The 18,851-nt window shown below is 38.6% G+C and overlaps 1 protein-coding gene across 2 annotated transcripts in view; it reads left to right on the top strand.

Moving 5' to 3' along the window:
• AFTPH (aftiphilin) overlaps positions 1-18,851 on the top strand; it is a 69,696-nt gene that overhangs the window by 31,299 nt on the left and 19,546 nt on the right. For both annotated transcript variants that reach the window (XM_050754816.1, XM_050754815.1), the window contains exons 3-6: positions 12,410-12,561; positions 14,294-14,420; positions 14,828-14,884; positions 18,525-18,647. In XM_050754816.1, coding sequence (XP_050610773.1) covers positions 12,410-12,561; positions 14,294-14,420; positions 14,828-14,884; positions 18,525-18,647 — 459 coding nt within the window. The remainder of the gene's footprint in view (positions 1-12,409; positions 12,562-14,293; positions 14,421-14,827; positions 14,885-18,524; positions 18,648-18,851) is intronic.

Genomic DNA, 18,851 nt, shown 5'->3' with positions numbered 1-18,851 from the left:
GGGCTACAAGAGAGAGACTCTGACACACACACACACACACACACACACACACACACATATACGCACGACTTAGATTTGTTTGGCTCAGGCCTCACGCTTTTATTTTTGCTAATGGGTTATGGAAAATGAACAGAATTTGGATGTCGGGAAAGAGAAACTGCTGGAGGAGGCCAGAAGAACTTTGGGAAGAAAGTTGAAGTAGTGAAATGGGTAACCCCTGCTGAGTAAGTGACTGAGTCAGAAGTGGAGAAAGATTGAACCAAGACTTTCATTCTTACCCTGCTGTTGGTGAAGGAGAGTTGCAGCCGGCACTTTCTTTCTTGGGCTTCAGATTCTGCTGGAAGAGTATATTAATTTAGCCCTTTTGGAGAGGATTAGATTTATTAGCATTTTTCTTAAAATGTTTTCCCTAGTAGCTCCGGACAGTGTTCCAAACAAGCACAGAATTCCTTTTTTTTTTGAGACAGAATCTTGCTGTGTCGCCCAGGCTGGAGTGCAGTGGCACGATCTCAGCTCACTGCAGCCTCCGCCTCCTGGGTTCAAGCAGTTCTGCTGCCTCAGCCTCCCAAGTAGCTGGGACTACAGGCCCGCACCACTACACCCAGCTAATTTTTGTACTTTTACTGGAGATGGGGTGTCACCATATTGGCCAGGCTGGTCTCAAACTCCTAGACCTCAGGTGATCCACCCAGCTCGGCCTCCTAGAGTGCTGGGATTATAGGTGTGAGCCACCGTGCCCGGCCTCCTCACATATTAATAACAGTAACCATTATAAGTTTTTTAGTGGTGAAAGTTGAAATGATTTATTCCTGTTCAATCTTACCTGGATGCCACAAGTGTCCCGAACAAAATGCCATCAAGTGGTTTTGTCCGAATTTTGCTTTGACAGAATGTGAGCGTTTCAGAATTCAGAGCTTAATTAAATTAAACATGGCAATTTGATTTAATTTGTTTGATTAAGCAAGCATGGAAAACAAATCTTTCTTTTGTGAAGTCAGACAAATGGTATAGTTGGTCATTTCAGATTTCTTCCACTTTTCACTATTTGGTATGTGACATTGTCCAGGTCCCCATTTCTTAGCACTTTCCTATTTTTAGCCCACCAAAAAGATATCTTAAAATGTTAATAAATATGTCTTCCTTGAGGTTAGTGCAATAATTTGTTACTTAGGTAGGGGAAAGTCAAGCAAGAATTCTTTCGAAATTAAAAAAATGTTCTTAGTCTAATTCTCAGCTGTGGGTCCAGCAAGTCTCAGTGGGTTCAAGCTTTGATGTAAAAGCCATACATGAACATTATTAAGAAATGGGTACCTTCTCCCTTCAGTGAATAATTTTTTCTGAGAACCTAAAGTTTAATATATTTCATTCTTTTTTTTTTTTTTTTTTTGAGGCGGAGTCTCACTCTGTCGCCCAGGCTGGAGTGCAGTGGCGCGATCTCCGCTCACTGCAAGCTGCACATCCCGGGTTCACACCATTCTCCTGCCTCAGCCTCCCGGGTAGCTGGGACTACAGGCGCCCGCCACCATGCCCGGCTAATTTTTTGTATTTTTAGTAGAGACAAGGTTTCACAATGTTAGCCAGGATGGTCTCGATCTCCTGACCTCGTGATCCGCCCACCTCGGCCTCCCAAAGTGCTGGGATTACAGGCATGAGCCACAGCGCCCAGCCTGTTTCATTCTTTTGTTAACATTCGTATAAATTGTAGAGAAGGTAAGTACTGGTATCTCCATTATACAAATGAGAATGAAGTCTTCACTTTTTGGCTAAAGATTTAAAACAACAAAATGCCAACAACAACAACAAAACCTTCCTTACATTTCAAAGCAGTCCTTTTTTATGAATGTTATTTTAACCTTTTTTTTTTTTTCTATCCTGGGAAGCCAGGAAATTTTCTGTATTTTTAGTAGAGACAGGGTTTCACTGTGTTAGCCAGGATGGTCTCGATCACCTGACCTCGTGATCCACCCACCTCGGCCTCCCAAAGTGCTGGGATTACAGGCATAAGCCACTGTGCCCGATGGAAATTTTCTTTTTAAGAAAAAAAAAACAAAACTCTTTTGTTTCAGAAAGAAATCTTGATTGAAATAACCAAGATGCTTGTTTCACAGATATATGGTAAAAGAGATAATAAATGTCATAAGCACTGCATTTAACCCTGAGCTTTTGTAAAATGTTAAAATATTGTTCTGGATATCATTTAGAAATTTAGGTAACAGGGAAGTAATCTGTTTATATTAATTGGCTATAGAAAAGGAGGCTATGAGTTATTTTTTATTAGACATCCAATTGATAATGCTACAGGGAAAATGCTATTAGCTGAAGATTTGTTTGGAGAGCTTTGAAAGTCGAGTGCCACCAAAAAGAAGAGAATTACTAATACCTTGGCTTGTGTTAGTTCAGGATTAAGTTACTGGTTTGTTTTGTTTTGTTTTTGAGATGGAATCTTGCTCTGTCGCCCAGGCTGGAGTGCAGCAATGCAATCTCGGCTCACTGCAACCTCCGCCTCCTGAGTTCAAGCGAGTCTTATGCCTCAGCCTCCCAAGTAGCTATGATTACAGGCACAGAAACTCAGCGTTCTTAAACTGAATATAACCAATCCTTCCTTTTCATCTTCACTTATTTAATCATCTAGCTAATATTTATGCAGGTTTTCCCTCCTGTGAACATTGGAACATACAACTGAAAACAGAAGTAAGCAACAAAATAAGAGAATTAAGATTTGAGACTTTAGCCTTCCTTATAGATCTTTGCTTACTTATTTGGATAGAATTTCCTTTTGCTATTTTTTCCTCAGAAAATTTGACTATCTGGTGTTTAATTTCAAAATAGAAATGCTTTATTAGGTTTGTTCAGAAACTGTGCAGAAAGGAAAAATCATGTGTAAATCATGGGGAATATTACAGCTGCTCACTCTTCATAGAGCTTGAAGTTGGGGATTGGTAAGTATACAGTTGTAGATTGTACTTGATAGCTTACTTAATATTTAATGGTGATGCAGTTTAAGATATCCTCTTAAATGGAAAATTAAATTACCCAGTGGATTTTAATGTTTCTTCTAAACTTCTACCTGAGTGTGAAACCTAATGCTATCAATATTAAAACTGTTGATATTAATCAACTTCTGTCCCTAAGCAAAAAAGGAAAACTAACTGGAAATAAGTTGAAGGAATATCAAGAGTTACCTTAAATATAAAATACTTAAGTCATTACTTAATATCCTTGATAGGGTCTTGGAAACTGCAACTTTAAGGGAAAGGACATATAACAAAACCAATTTTACTGTAGGCTAACTGATATAAACAAGAGTTAAGTTTCTATGGCATCTTTCTGGTCACAGAAACATCGCTGAACTTCTAAATAAAGACACAAAGCACTTCTAATATTAAACATTTAAATAAATGTGAGCTATACTTACATTTTAAAAAGATTACTAAAAACAAACATAATTACGTACCCAGTTTTTGGTGAATCAGTGAGTGACACCACTTGTAGTGGTGCTGGGTAAAATCAAGGGATAAATGTTTGCGAAGCAAAAATGATCTAAGGAGCATCTCCTACCACCATACAATTCAAAAACAATCACAAATCTGGCAGACTCACTGGGCACTTTCATACTGCATCATTTATTGCTGTGCATTTGTATGATTAGTGTAGACTTCATGAATGTTTATTTTATAATTTATTCTTTTTGCAATCTACTTATTCCAGCTCAGGGTCACCGGTGACCAAAGCCTATCCCTCCAGCTCAGGGTACAAGGCTGAAACTATTCCTGGCCTGGATGTCATTCCATTGCAGAGCACACTCATACACATACACCAGCACTCACTCAGACTGGAACAATTTAGACAATCTAATGTGCATGTCTTTAGGATCTATGGGGAAACTGGAATACCCAGGAAAAAACCCATGTGGACATGGGGAAAATGTGCAAACTCCACACAGATAGTGGCTGCAGCCAGGAATCAGTTGTTTTTCTCATTAACATTACAACAAAATGACGTTATTCAAGGACCTGCTGTCCTTTAAGGAGATAGGCATTTGAGTGGCATAAGAACCAGAGTCTAGGCTCCTATATACACCTCTCTGGAAAGCTGAATGAGACTTGCAATACACTTAATCTCTTTACACTCAGGTGTAGTCTTTTATAAAATAGAGGTGTATTAGTTACAGTTCCAGATAAACAGAACCAATAGGGTATGTGTGGAGGTTAGGGAGGGAAGGATGGAAGGGAGGTAGGAGTGGAGGTAGTAGAGAGAGAGAGAGATTGAGTATTGGAAATTGAGAAGTTCCAAAAGCCACAGTGTGTAAGCTGGAGACCCAAGAGCTGATGGTGTAGTTCCAGTCTTGAGTCCAAAGGCCTAAGAACCAGGAGAGCAGTGGTGTAAGTTCCAGCCCAGAAGCCAGCAAGCTTAAGATCCAAAAAGAGCTGATTTTTTAGTTCAAGTCCAACTGAAGTACCAACTCAAAATCAAGCAGAAGTTCCTTAGCCTTTTTGTTCTTTTCAGGTCGTCAGCTGATTGGATGAGGCCCACCCACATTAGGGAGGGCAGTCTGCGTTAGTGAGATTACCAATTCAAAGGTACTGCCAGAATAACGTGTTTTGGCATTTTTTGGTTTGTTTGTTTTTGAGACAGGGTCCCATTCTGTTGCCCAGGCTGGAGTGTACTGGCATGATCTCTGCTTACTGCAGCCTCCACCTCAGCCTCTCTAGTAGCTGAGACTACAGGCGTGTGCTACCACACCTGGCTAATTTTTGTATTTTTTTTTATAGAAATGGGATTTTGCCATGTTGCCCAGATGGTCTTCAACTCCTGGGCTCAAGCAATCTGCCTGCCTCAGCCTCCTAGAGTACTGGGATTATAGGCATGAGCCACCGTGCTCTGCCCCAGAATAATGTTTGAACAAATGTCTGGGTACCCATGGCCCAGTCAAGTTGACACATAAATGTAACCATCACAAGAGGGAACACCTTACATCCATATATAACTTTCAGGATGTTTGGAAGACTAACCTGTTTGTGACTAAAACATGCCAGTTGAGAAGGTGTGCATTAGATAAAATGGCTTACTTGCACCAATGGATAAAGTGAAATGGCTGCTTATGTACCCTGGGACTTTATTCCTCTACCCCCAGACATAAAGACATGACAGAACTGGGAATGAGCAAAAGTTGTCCATTCATACTTGAAGCTTTGCCCCATTGATGAATTAAACCATTGTGTAATCATTTTTTGCTTTCCCAGAAACCAAATCTGGTTTAAAAAAATAATTATAAAGACATTCAAGGTAATGAAGGACCCTGATAGGAAAATGAATATATAAGAAATGAGAAAATTGGGAAAGAGGAAAAAGCTATAAAAGCAAGTGTACCTTTGAAGATGTGGTATAGCCAAGGATGCATTACGACTTTCGTGAGCCCTTTCTCCATAAAATATGTTTTTTGATTAACAGTAGAAAGTAATATGGAAGGGCCGGGCATGGTGACTCATGCCTGTAATCCCAGCACTTTGGGAAGCCAAGGCGGATGGATCACTTGAGGTCAGGAGTTCAAGACCAGCCTGGCCAACATGGTGAAACCCCATCTCTACTAAAACCACAAAAGTTAGCCAGGCAGGCATGGTGGTGTGCGGCTGTAATTCGAGCTATTCAGGAGGCTGAGGCAGGAGATCACTTGAACCTGGGAGGCGGAGGTTGCAGTGACCCGAGATCGTGCCACTGCACTCCATCCTGTGCAACAGAGCAAGACTCCATCTTGATGGGGGCGAGGGGGAAGAAAGTAGTAGGGAGGCAAATTTGTGTGAGAGTGCCCCCTAGTTCTGGCTCTTGTCAGTATACTCAGCTATCAAGCTATTTTGAGAGCAAAAGCTCCTGCTTTGGGCTAGTTTCCATTCAGAATGATTTTTGATAGGTACGAACTCGTCTAAGCGTAAGTATACTTCTGTGTAAGTAGCATAGCTCCGCTACTTGGCTTCATAGCATTGGACATTAATAGAGAAAATGAAAAAGGAGGGTGTGGTACCTGCCTTGAATAGCATTTGATTTTTAATCCTACATTTATCAGAGCCCCAGTTTTTGAAATGTTTAATAGCCAGATGTGCTACTGTTTGCCAAGCTTAGAAGCTGGTACTTATATGAATGAAAAGGCATGACTGAGTCACATAAACTGGCATTCAGCTAGCCAGTCACCAGTTTATTCCATATTCAAAGGAAAACTGAGGACTATTTTTCCTCTTTATACTTTGAAGATGATGGCATTTAAAATTAAAGTAATCAGGGCTGGGTGTGGTGGCCCACATGTGAAATCCTAGTGCTTTGGAAGGCCAAGGTGGGAGGATTGCTTGGAAGTAGAAGTTCAAGACCAGCCTTGGCAACATAGTGAGACCCCATCTCTACAAAAAATAAAAAGTAGCCATGCATGGTGGTGTTCACCTGTGGTCCTAGCTACTCAAGGGGTTGTGGTGACAGAATCGCTTGAGCCCAGAAGTTCAAAGCTGCAGTGAGCTGTGATGGCACTGCTGCGCTGAAGCCTGAATGAGCGAGTGAGACTGTCTCTTAAAAAAGAAAAAAAAAATCGAGTAATTGGTGTAAAGACTATTTTAATTTGACGTTTAGTTAGTATTGTAACATCAGCTAAATGTTTAGTATGCTAAGTATGTGTGCATTTACTCATTTTCAGAATGCAGCCCTGACTCTTTAGTAAGAATTAACAACTAACTTTGTTGAAAATGATGAATTTTAGTGTTCGATGAAGTCATTTGCTTTAAGCATAGTTATCACTGCACATTTAACAGGTAAATCCCTTATCTAATAATGTCTGGAAATGTTTTGAAAGACCACAAAAAGTGGGGGAAACATGGTTTAGTGAAAAGAATGTAGGCTTTGCAGTCAGACTTTGGATCAAATCTCGCTGTGTACTATACCACCAGTAAGGCTATGGTTAATTATCTGAATCTTCCTGAACTATAGTTTCTTCATCTATAATATGAAGACAATAATACCTCTGGAGTTTCTCTTAGAAGATTCATGGAGTAAATACATGTAGAGCATCAAGCATAGTATGGTATATAGAAGACAAAATTTGGCTATTATATGTCTTATAATTATTTAAATATGCCCAACCTGTGTATAAAAATGATTTAGATGGCTTACAATAAGATATACTTTTATAAGTAGAACAATTATGCCCCCTGCAGTCCTAAATGAAGGCAAAGTGTTTTTTGTTTTTTGTTTTTTGTTTTTTTTAAACTAGTGCACATTAATACCAAGTATGTACCGGAACCTAGGTACTAGAAATTCAAGAAAAAGACATAGTCCCTGCCCTCAGAGCTCTTGTAATTTTTAGAAATGGACTTAGAACCGCTTTGATGACAACATAATATAGTGGTTAGGAGCACCTACTCTGAAGCTATACTTCCTGGGTAGGAACTCAGCCTCTCCACTTAATATTCGTGTGACCACAGGAAAGTTAACCTCTTTCTGCTCTGATTTTCTCATCCAGGAAATGGAGATAATATTATTACCTCCCTCACATGGTTCTTTTGAAACTTAAATGAGCTAAAATTTATAAAGCATTTAGAATAATGTCTGCCACGTGGTAGGCACTATGCGAACATTGAATGAAAATTATGATGCACCATAGCAAGCTTTTGCAGTTTCTGAGTAGGTTTCAGGGTACATCTTTTGATCTTTTGCTGAATTTAGGCTCCCACTTTCCTGATCTGGGTTAAAATAATATTGTTTGCTTTACCTATACTGCCTTATGTGCCTAAGGAAACTAGAGCTCAGCCAGTCTCACTTCACCAATTCTAAATAATAAAGTATCTATTTTTTGGAATTTTACATCTAATTCAAGTCCACATGTACTGTAATATGTTAATGTCACTGTTTGATGCAACCTTTTTCTGCATTAATCTGCTACAAGGAGTTTGAAGATTTGTGTTGTGCCCCCACCTAATCAAAACCAGTAGATTTCCCATTATGGCTACATGTACTCTGTATTGAAATAGGAGTTCACACAAGCAGGGTAATATAAGCAAAGTACCTTTTTACTCATAAGAAGAAATCCAAGTTTAATATTTTACTTTAACTTGAGTTTTGATGTGATACTGAATTTTACCACTAATTTATATGCATATGTTAAACTATCCTTGGCTGATAGAGAGGATGATTGTAATTTAAAACAGATTAAAATAATATATGTACCCCCCAAAAAAATTTTTGAAAAACAAACTTGAAACCTTTGCCACTCTCACAGTTTTGATACACCTTTTATCCCAAGTGCTCAAATTTTATGTTCAAAATAACAATGATTTCTTTTTAAAAAAGTAGTGTCTGATTAACAATCTGTTTGGGAAAATCTGTTTCCTGAAAAAAACCTGTCTGGTCATAAGAGAAACTGTTCTTGTGGTAGGTTATTTTAACTTCTCTTCTTCTGAGTATTATATTAGTTATATTCTTGTAACTGTTCTACTTACCAAGTTATTTGGACTGTGTTACATCACATTTTTGCATGTTTAACTTTATTTTGCTTCTTAGGAAGCAAAGTACTCTTTTTGAGATGGAGTCTTGCGCTTCCACCTCCCAGGTTCAAGCGATTCTCCTTGCCTCGGCCTCCCACATAGCTGGGATTATAGGCACCCACCACCACACCCAGCTATTTTTTTGTATTTTTAGTAGAGACGGGGTTTCACAATGTTGGTCAGGCTGGTCTTGAACTCCTGACCTCGTGATCCGCCCGCCTCGGCCTCCCAAAGTGCTGGGATTACAGGCGTGAGCCACCGTGCCTGGCTGAGAAGCAAAGTATTCTTAATGCCTAATGTGTGGTTTACACATTTTGTGTTTCATAATGCAATCAAGATTTAAGTCATAATACCAATAAGCCAACCACCAATATCCAAAATGTAAACTCTACAAGGAGTAACCATAGCAGGTTTCATTTATATGAGACTCTTAAAAATAGATACTTAAAAACTGGGTACTTTTTTTTTCCTCCCAACTCAACAGGGATGACCTTGGGAAGGATGCACAATACTTGGATTAATTTCTTGTTATAATGTGTAGAAATTGATAAATTGAGATAAGTATTTTCATAGTGATTTAGAATGCTAAATCATGGTAGAGAAATATTCTTAGTGAGCTTTGATTCTAGTTTTGAGACTCATTTATTTAATTCCCTGGCAAGCCACCTGTGTCTATATGTATCATCTGTATAATAACAGTAGTAATGATAAAAACTGCCACCTCTGACACCCTGGGTGCCAAGTATTTAATCCTCTAAATTATCGTCCACCTCATGAGGTAGATAGACCCTGATATCTCCAGATTATAAATGCAGAAACTGGGCAGAAACAGTGGTGGGCACCTGTAATCCCAGTTACTTGGGAGACTAAGGCAGCAGAGTCGCTTGAACCTGGGAGGCCAAGGTTACAGTGAGCTGAGATCGCACCACTACACTCCAGCCTTGGTGACAGAGTAAGACTCTGTCTCAAAAAAATAAAAATAAAAATAAATGTAGAAACTGGAGTCTTAGCCCCTGGATCTATAGCCCTCTATTGAAGTGTTATACCAGTCATTTACTTACTGGAATTAACTAATAGTAAGTTAAATTTGGCCTTATTTATTACCAAGAACAAGATAATGGTGAGAAACTCGTTACAGGATGCCCTTACCACCAAACTGGTCTTATGGAAATTGATATACTTTTTTTTGAGACCAAGTCTTGCTCTATCACCCAGGCTGGACTACAGTGGCACGATCTCAGCTCACTGCCACCTCCACCTGCCTGGTTCAAGCGATTCTCATGCCGCAACCTCCTGAGTAGCTGGGACTACAGGTGTGTATCACCATGCCCTGCTAATTTTTGTATTTTTAGTAGAGATGGGGTTTCACCACGTTGGCCAGGCTGGTTTCAAACTCCTGACCTCAAGCAATCCACCTGCCTCGGCTTCCCAAAGTGCTGGGATTACAGGCGTGAGACACTGCACCTGGCCGGAAATTGATACACTTTTAAAAGTAAAATGTCAGAGCAAATTTAATTTTAATAAAAATCTTTGGGCTGGGCACAGTGGCTCACGCCTGTAATCCCAGCACTTTGAGAGGCCGAGGCGGGCAGATCACCAGGTCAAGAGATTGAGACCATCCTGGCTAACATGGTGAAACCCTGTCTACTAAAAATAAAAAATTAGCGGGGCGTGGTAGTGGGCACCTGTAGTCCCAGCTACTTGGGAGGCTGAGGCAGGAGAATGGTGTGAACCCGGGAGGCGGAGCTTGCAGTGAGCCGAGATTGCGCCACTGCACTCCAGCCTGGGTGACAGAGTGAGACCATCTCAAAAAAAAAAAAAAGTTGGGCAATGCTGTTAATGGATGCTGGTTATTTATTATTTACAGCTCTATCTCAAGGGTCAAACCATGACCCACAGAATGAATCTGTCCTGCCGCCTGTTTTTGTAAATAAGTTTCACTGGAACATACCCATGCTTATTCCTTTACGAATGGCCTACAAGGCCCAATGTATTTACTGTCTGGCTCTCTAAAGATAAGATTGCTAATCTCCTGCTTTATCTTATTCAACATAAGATTTGAAGCAATCTAATGTAATATCTGATCCTAAACATATATGAAACTTTCTTTAGAAATTTCCATTCAACTTATATCCTTTATGGGAAAAGGCTGAAGAAGAAGTAAAAATTGAGGCAATTAGGTAATGTTTCTTTGCTTCAGCTTCATTCCACTCATTTGAGAATTTTGCTGGTGTCTTGACACCTGGCAGTTATGTGTAACATTGCCCAAGTGGTTGGATGTGTTTTAGGGTCATTTCTTTTCTTCCTGTGGTAAACATTTTTTTCCTATCCCATTAAAAAGATAAAGAGGATACAAGAAAGATTTAATTTACAGAGAAATAAAATTTGGTCATATGTGAGTTTTTTGTTTATCTTCCCTGCCCAGGAGGAGCCAATCATGTATCCAATTAGGTGGTTATCTGATCTCTTTGAAAATAATGTCTGTTCGTTCCCTCTGTTGAGGCAAGTGAGAGCAAGGGCCCCTTGATGCACTCAAGTTTCACAAGCCTTGGGATCTTGAGGCTACCCTTTACTTAGGGTTCATAATTGATAGTGAGAACCTTTTCCAATATCACACACATGAATATAATTATGATGTAACTTTTGTAGAATTACAAAAGAGTACCCTGAGACTAATTATGCAGTGTTAAATTTTTACTCTGATACAGCTTCCAAAAGAGATTTGGATTCAGAAAAGGTGAAATTTTTTCCTTTTCCTTTTTTTTTTTTTTTTTTTAAATTTTCTTGGGTGCTCACTACATTACAAAACAGAAATCAAGTATCAGCTTGTTTTTGTTACTTGGCAGGAAGTACCACCATGATGTGGCATTTTGCTCATACAGTCTGTCAATTCAATAGTAAACTTACTCTTACAGCAGGCTTTAACTTACAATTTGTATTCGTAGTTGATGTTTACATGGTAAACTGGGCTAAGTTGGAAAATATATTACATGTATCTGAAATAGGAAAATAGGAATAAATGTTATTGTAGGTTACACATGTATAGTAAACCTAGTGGTACCAAAACTAAGTTGATCTAAATCCAACAAGTTTTAGTTAATAAAAATACGTTAAAAAAAATGCCAAGAGATTTATCTGTTTGTTCTTGGTGAAACTACTCTGGGGAATATGAAGGCTTTACTTAGGAGAAAGGTAGTATTCTATTCAAAAATAGACATGCAACAAAGACGAGTAGAAATGGAATATCTAAAAGATAATATATATCACCAAAATGATGAATGAGCTTTTTGAATTTTTTATCAGTAAAAATTGAGACATTCTTTCCTACTTTGCTTTGTACTATTAGCAGCAAAAATATTTCCAAAAGGCTATCAAAATTCGTGTTTATGTCCAAAAAAAAAGATTGTTTAGCTATAATAGCATAATACTTCTCACAAGCATCCGATCTTTTTGTTCCTAAATCTAGAGTAGATGAGTGGTGGTAAGAGACATTCCAATGTGGTGGAAAGAATATAAATGCTCTCTGGGTTTTTTGGGTTTTGCTTTGGGCAGATTATTCACACATTGAGATTGCTTTCTCACTGTAGAATTGGGTAATTTATTTTTTGTAGAATTTTGTAATAGATGAAGATACTACATGTAAAGTAGCAGGTATATTGCTTGGCACGTTGCTTTTACTTGCCAGCTACGTAGCTCATCATCATTATTTAAATTAATCATTTAGAGTGATTGTTTCATGAGTAGTTGTGTTCTTTTCACTTAGTGTTTTCTGTATCTGAGTGATGGTTCTTACAGTAGTGGACAGGGTGTGCATGTGTTTGCATTTTAATGCTATTACTATGATATCAAAATTAAATGAAAATAAACTTTTGGGGGGTGTCTTGATGCAGACAGCTTTATTAAACCGCCTGGAGCGAATTTTCGAAGCATGTTTTCCTTCCATACTTGTCCCTGATGCTGAAGAGGAAGTTACTTCCCTGAAGCACTTGCTGGAAACAAGCACTTTGCCAATAAAAACAAGAGAGGCCTTACCTGAAAGTGGGTAAGTAGAAGAGAGTGTTTAGATAGCATGTGTTTTTGTTACTTTCAGCAGTTCTTTTTTTTTTTTTTTTTTTTTTTTTTTTTTTTTTTTTTTTTTTGAGACGGAGTCTTGCTCTGTCACCCAGGCTGGAGTGCAGTGGCCGGATCTCAGCTCACTGCAAGCTCCGCCTCCCGGGTTTACGCCATTCTCCTGCCTCAGCCTCCCGAGTAGCTGGGACTACAGGCGCCCGCCACCTCGCCCGGCTATTTTTTTGTATTTTTTAGTAGAGACGGGGTTTCACCGTGTTAGCCGGGATCGTCTCTCGATCTCCTGACCTCGTGATCCGCCCGTCTCGGCCTCCCAAAGTGCTGGGATTACAGGCTTGAGCCACCGCGCCCGGCCAGCAGTTCTAATTTATAAGTTTATCTTAAAACATTAAGGTTCAGGCCGGGCGCAGTGGATCACCTGAGGTCAGGAGTTTGAGACCAGCCTAACCAACATGGTGAAACCCTGTCCCTATTAAAAAATACAAAAAAATTAGTAGGGTGTGGTGGCACATGCCTGTAATCCCAGCTATTTGGGATTGAGGCTGAAGCACAAGAATCACTTGAACCCAGAAGATGGAGGTTGCAGTGAGCCAAGATCATTGCACTCCAGCCTGAGTGACAGAGCAAGACTCTATCTCCAAAAAATAAAAAATAAAAAAAAATTAAGGCTCAAAAACATTGTGTCAAAACCTAAACTCCCTGCCTCTTTTCTTTTGAGCTGTTTGTTTTTATATTTCTAAATCAATATTCTAATCAATTGATGTTATATATTATTTTTTGACTTCTTAGAATGGTAACTGAAAATTTAGATCTTACCTCTGCTATTCTCCCCTCATCTTCCCCATATATCAGTTTTTGGTTAATTTCTTATTTGGCATTTTCATTATTATAATCATGTATATATTGTTTACTCTTAAGCCACTGTTTTCTTTATAGTACAACTTCTTCCTGGGCTTCTCTTTTTCATTAGTGTTTCCCTACCCTTTGAGAGCTTGTTCATACACTTGTGATCCAACCCCTTATTCTGCTCCCATCTAGAATGGTTTCAGTCTGGGCTTACACATATGTTGTCTTGGGACTTCCCTTCACTTAGATCCCATTTTGGTGGAGCACATCCTCCAACAGCCTTCTGAGAAAAAAAGATAGATGGGAGGTAAAATTTTATTCTACTCTCACATTAAATTTATAGTTTAAGATCTCTTTGTTGCTGATGTTCTGAAATTTCACAATGAAATATCTTTTTTTCTTTGAGACAGAGTCTCACTCTGTTGCCCAGGCTGGAGTGATCTTGGCTCACTGCAACCTCTTCCTCCTGGGTCAAGCGATTCTCCTGCCTTGGCCTCCTGAGTAGCTGGGATTGCAGGTGCCCACCACCATGTCTGGCTAATTTTTTGTATTTTTTAGTAGAGATGGGGTTTCACCATGTTGGCCAGGCTGGTCTAGAACTCCTGACCTCAGGTGATCCGCCTGCCTCAGCCTCCTGAAGTGCTGGAATTACAGGCATGAGCCACCATGCCTGGCCTCACTTAGTTATTTTTCTAGTGACTGTAAGTGTTGGCTCTTGATTTCATTCAAATAGTTATATACTTACGTTGGACCCAAGAATAATTGGAATGTGTAACATGTCACAGCCATATTGTAAGTAGAACTCATGGTGAAAGTTATTGAGCAACCTATTGTTGATGGCTTCATCATGGCCTTTGCAGGGAATTGCTAGATGTGTGGACTGAGCTACAGGATATCCATGATGCACATGGCTTGAGATACCAGTGGGGCGGCTCCCATAGCAACAAGAAGCTTTTGTGCTCCTTGGGAATAGACACCCGAAACATTGTGAGTTTGTTAGTACCTTGAAAAATCTTTTAATCAACCTGTGGGTGTTTTAAAATTCTGTTATACTTCTGTTTAAGCTGTGGTAAGCTAGTTCCTCAGAAAATAAATATTTGGTTTAAATGTTCCTTTATATTGCATGTGCTGACTTTTAAACATCAATCTACCTAAATTTTTCTTCAATACTTATTTTTAGAAAAAATTGTTTTAGTAGTTTTTCTTAAATATAAAATGAAGGAATTGGACTGGGAGATAAAATAACCCCATATGGGCAATTTTTAAGTTTCATCAATTTATTATTCCCAATATATGTAATAAAACATCGCAAGCATATTTGGAAACTGTTTCATTGTATGATGGATTATTCTCTAAATATATGTTCTTTCTGTCTGTCTAACACGTGTGTGTAGCTCTTCACGGGCAATAAGAAGCAGCCTGTTATAGTGCCCATGTATGCAGCAGGATTGGTAAGTACAAAAATCTCTCTGCATGTATTTATCATTACTGCATTTATTCTGTAAAATCATCTTAAAATATACTTCTGTGTCATGCTATATAAGAGACGTTTAGTGTTGGAATCTGAAGGGTATAAATAGATCTTTTTTGAACTCATAAATCCCATCAAATACTGATCGCAGGACTTTTAAAATATTTCATTAATTACAGATACTGTTTTGTTTTAGATTGAAAATTTTTATCTTACTAATATTAGCATATATAACTGTTTGTAAAATGCACCTTTGGAGGATTCTTTTTCTTTTCTAAACTTGCTTTAAAGAAAAAGCAGCTGGGGCCAGGCACGGTGGCTCAAGCCTGTAATCCCAGCACTTTGGAAGGCCAAGACGGGCGGATCACAAGGTCAGGAGATCGAGACCATCCTGGCTAACATGGTGAAACCCCATCTCGACTAAAAAATACAAAAAACTAGCCGGGCGAGGTGGCAGGCGCCTGTAGTCCCAGCTACTTGGGAGGCTGAGGCAGGAGAATGGCGTAAACCCGGGAGGCGGAGCTTGCAGTGAGCTGAGATCCGGCCACTGCACTCCAGCCTGGGTGACAAAGCGAGACTCCGTCTCAACAAAAAAAAAAAAAAAGAAAGAAAAAAGAAAAAGCAGCTGAAGTATCTGAAGGCCTAGAGATATAATTTGTTTTAATTCAGTTATTAATTTTAAATAATGCAATATTGAGGCTTATAGATGTACATAAAAGCTTAGAAACACCAAATTATAGTGAAATTAAAATGAGCCAGGACTTATAATGGGTTCTTAGTTTTTCCATTAATGTTTTAAATGTGTTGAATTTTGTTTTTTCAGATATGCCAGGTAGTACCGGAAAACAGACATTTTCATTCTGTTCCTTCTCAAGACTCAGTCACATTTTAAAGTTTGATGTTTGTGTTTTTTGGTGTGTCTTTTTTATTGATGAAAAAAAATATATTTTTATTGATGAATAAAAATGTCCCATCAAACTTAAAACATTACTCTAACCATTAAATTGGAAATAAGGGAAAAATAATGAAGGAATCTTTGGTATAGAATTTATACACCCCATTATGTGCATGTGACAATTTGCTGTGGAACTTGACCTTTAAATCTATAAACTTTCTCCATGAATAAGCACTAATTATTGATTTTGAATTGGAACATTTTGATTTTTGTGGAATTTTCTAGAGTTTTGTTTTTTTTAAATCAGTGTTTACTCCTTCGTAAATGGTTTTTATCATGTACTTTAAAAACACTTTGATGATTCCCCATTGTTTTCTGTTGTAGGTAAATATAATGCTGAACATTTCTTTAACTTTTTGGTTATTTGGATTTCTTTTTTTCTCAAGGAGTAGCACTCCAGAGGTTGTTGATGTTATGGAACTAGGAATTTAATTTGTAGGCACTTTCATTCAGCATATTAAGGGCAGTGACCTACTTAATGCTAATGTGTAGCCTCACCCCATTAACCAGTTCTGTGAGGTTTGTGAGGAGTTAGAAGCTAAAGCTTATGCTTTATTTTTCAACCTTTATTAGAAATATTTTTACTATTTCTATGGGCTTTTTTTTCCACTTCTTTCCTCCCCGCCACCTTTTTTCCAGTTTATTTTCACATCTATCAGCTCATACCTATAGCTACTATTTCTATATAAGCTTTAATACCAAAGTTTAATGAATATAAATGTATCTCCCCTCCTCCATCTTTGTGATATCTTTCGTTTAGAAACCTTTCTTTTAATATCGAGTTTTAATTTATAGCTAACTTTACCCATGGTGCCTTACATGTATGAGATGTTCAATAATCTTTTGATCTCACCTGGAGAAATAGTACCTGAAATGATCATTTAAGCCACTGGTTCTCAAACTTTCATGTGTATCAGAATCACTTGGAAGACTTGTTAAAACACAAATTGCTGAGCACCCCCCCCCCGCCACCCCCGTTTCTTGTTCAATATTTCTGAGGTAGGCTCGAGAATTTGTACATCTGACAAGTTCCAAGGTGACACAGAAGCTGCTGATCGGGGATCACAATTTCAGAACCACTGCTTAAAGTGATCATTCAAATTACAAGCCTTGGCTGAGACTAGTAATTGTTTACCAAATGTATCGACTCTGCATACGGGCACACTAGAGAGCCTGTATAATACTTATGGTATTGAGTCAGACCATGAACTTCTTTCATTTTTCTAGCTGCTGGGTTAAAGCCTTTCAGATGTGCTACTGTTAAGAATTGATTCTGCAAACTGTTTTAGTTTACGCCTATTTTATTGGGGAAGGGAGGAGGCAGGGATTCTCCTGAAAATTTTAGAAATTTACAGATTCTAACATTAATGACTTAGCAGCTTTGAGTTTTGTTTTGTTTGTTTCTTTTTGGTCCAGTTAAGGGTGATTTTGTCTAGGATATAACCTTTGATTGAAAAATATTCAAAAGCTTATCAGATGTTATTTTAAAACATGTAACAGTTTGACTTTTTTCAGACCTAGATTATGGCCCATTTTGAGTTTGGTAGAGTGTTGATGAAAAATACTGATTTTTTTCCTATTTCTGTAGCCATACTGAACATCTATCTTTCTTACTCAAGAAGCATATTAGGCCGGGCGCGGTGGCTCACGCCTGTAATCCTAGCACTTTGGGAGGCCGAGACGGGTGGATCACCTGAGGTCAGGAGTTCAAGACCAGCCTGGCCAACGTCCCATCTCTACTAAAAAAATACAAAAAATGAGCCACACATGGTGGTGGACACCTGTTTCTTAGCTACCCAGGAGGCTAAGGCAGGAGAATCGCTTGAACCCAGGAGGTAGAGGTTGCAGTGAGCCAAGATCACGCCACTGCACTCCATCCTGGGCAGCAAGAGCGAAACTCCATCTCAATTTAAAAAAAAAAAAAAAAAAAAAAAAAAAAGTATATTAGATTTGTAACAAACCCTGTGGAACCTGTAAGATGTTTTCCTTTCTAAAAAGGCTGTATATCTGCTTTGCCTGTCCAAGGAACTAAGTACTAAGTTTCCAGTGCCGTCATAGGGATCAGGATCAAACATTACATTTACACTGAAGGATATAGATGTCATATTATATGGCGTGTTTTAGAATCAGCTCTCACTTCTCACACCACCATGGGGTAATGTGTACAAAGGGTGCCCTTTCCATTTTAGTGTCATTAAAGTGTTGGATTTTTAGAGGTTAGATGTGACATATTGTTGTCTCCGCCAACCCATCCCGAGTTGGTGCTTATGCTTCCATGTGACAGTAATAACCCTGTACTTTAAAACATCTGATTTACAATACAAAGTCTTGCTTTAAAAACTTTTGATTCTAAAGGTATTGTGAATGGTTCTCATTATAGTGCTATAGGATTTTCAGTAAATAAAATTTAAGAATAGCCAGGTGGGGTGACATGAGCTTGAGGCAAGAGGATCCCTTGAGCCAAGGAGTTTGAGGCCAGCCTGGGCAACATAGTGAGACCTTGTCTTAAAAATGTCTCTTAGAAAAAAAAACAAAAAGACTACTTCCTTTTTGTCTTCAGTACTTTCCAAGTGACCTGTTTTTTAGTTTCTCCTTTCTGATAGATTAAGTTAAGCTTGTGGGCTGTGCCCCCTACCACCATTAAAGGCTAATATTCCTTTTTCAGGGTATGTTAGAGCCCACCAAGGAACCATTGAAACCACTTTCTGCTGCAGAAAAAATAGCTTCCATCGGTCAGACAGCCACCGTGTCACCAGATATGAACACATGTACATCTGATCAGTTCCAGGTAAAAATATCTATATGTGTATAAATATGTTTATGCATGTATATACACATATATCCACACATACTGCCTTTTTCCTTCATTTATGACTGTTTTAAAAATATTTTTAAAGCTTGATTTAATGATGGATATGATTTTGATTAACATCCCTTGGAATACAATGAACAAATCGTCTTTAATTTTTGAAAACAGAAAAGCTCAATTTGA

This window comes from Macaca thibetana, chromosome 13, assembly GCF_024542745.1.
Source record: "Macaca thibetana thibetana isolate TM-01 chromosome 13, ASM2454274v1, whole genome shotgun sequence".
NCBI classification, from domain to species: Eukaryota; Metazoa; Chordata; class Mammalia; order Primates; family Cercopithecidae; genus Macaca; species Macaca thibetana.
This window is presented reverse-complemented; position numbering and strand designations above follow the sequence as displayed.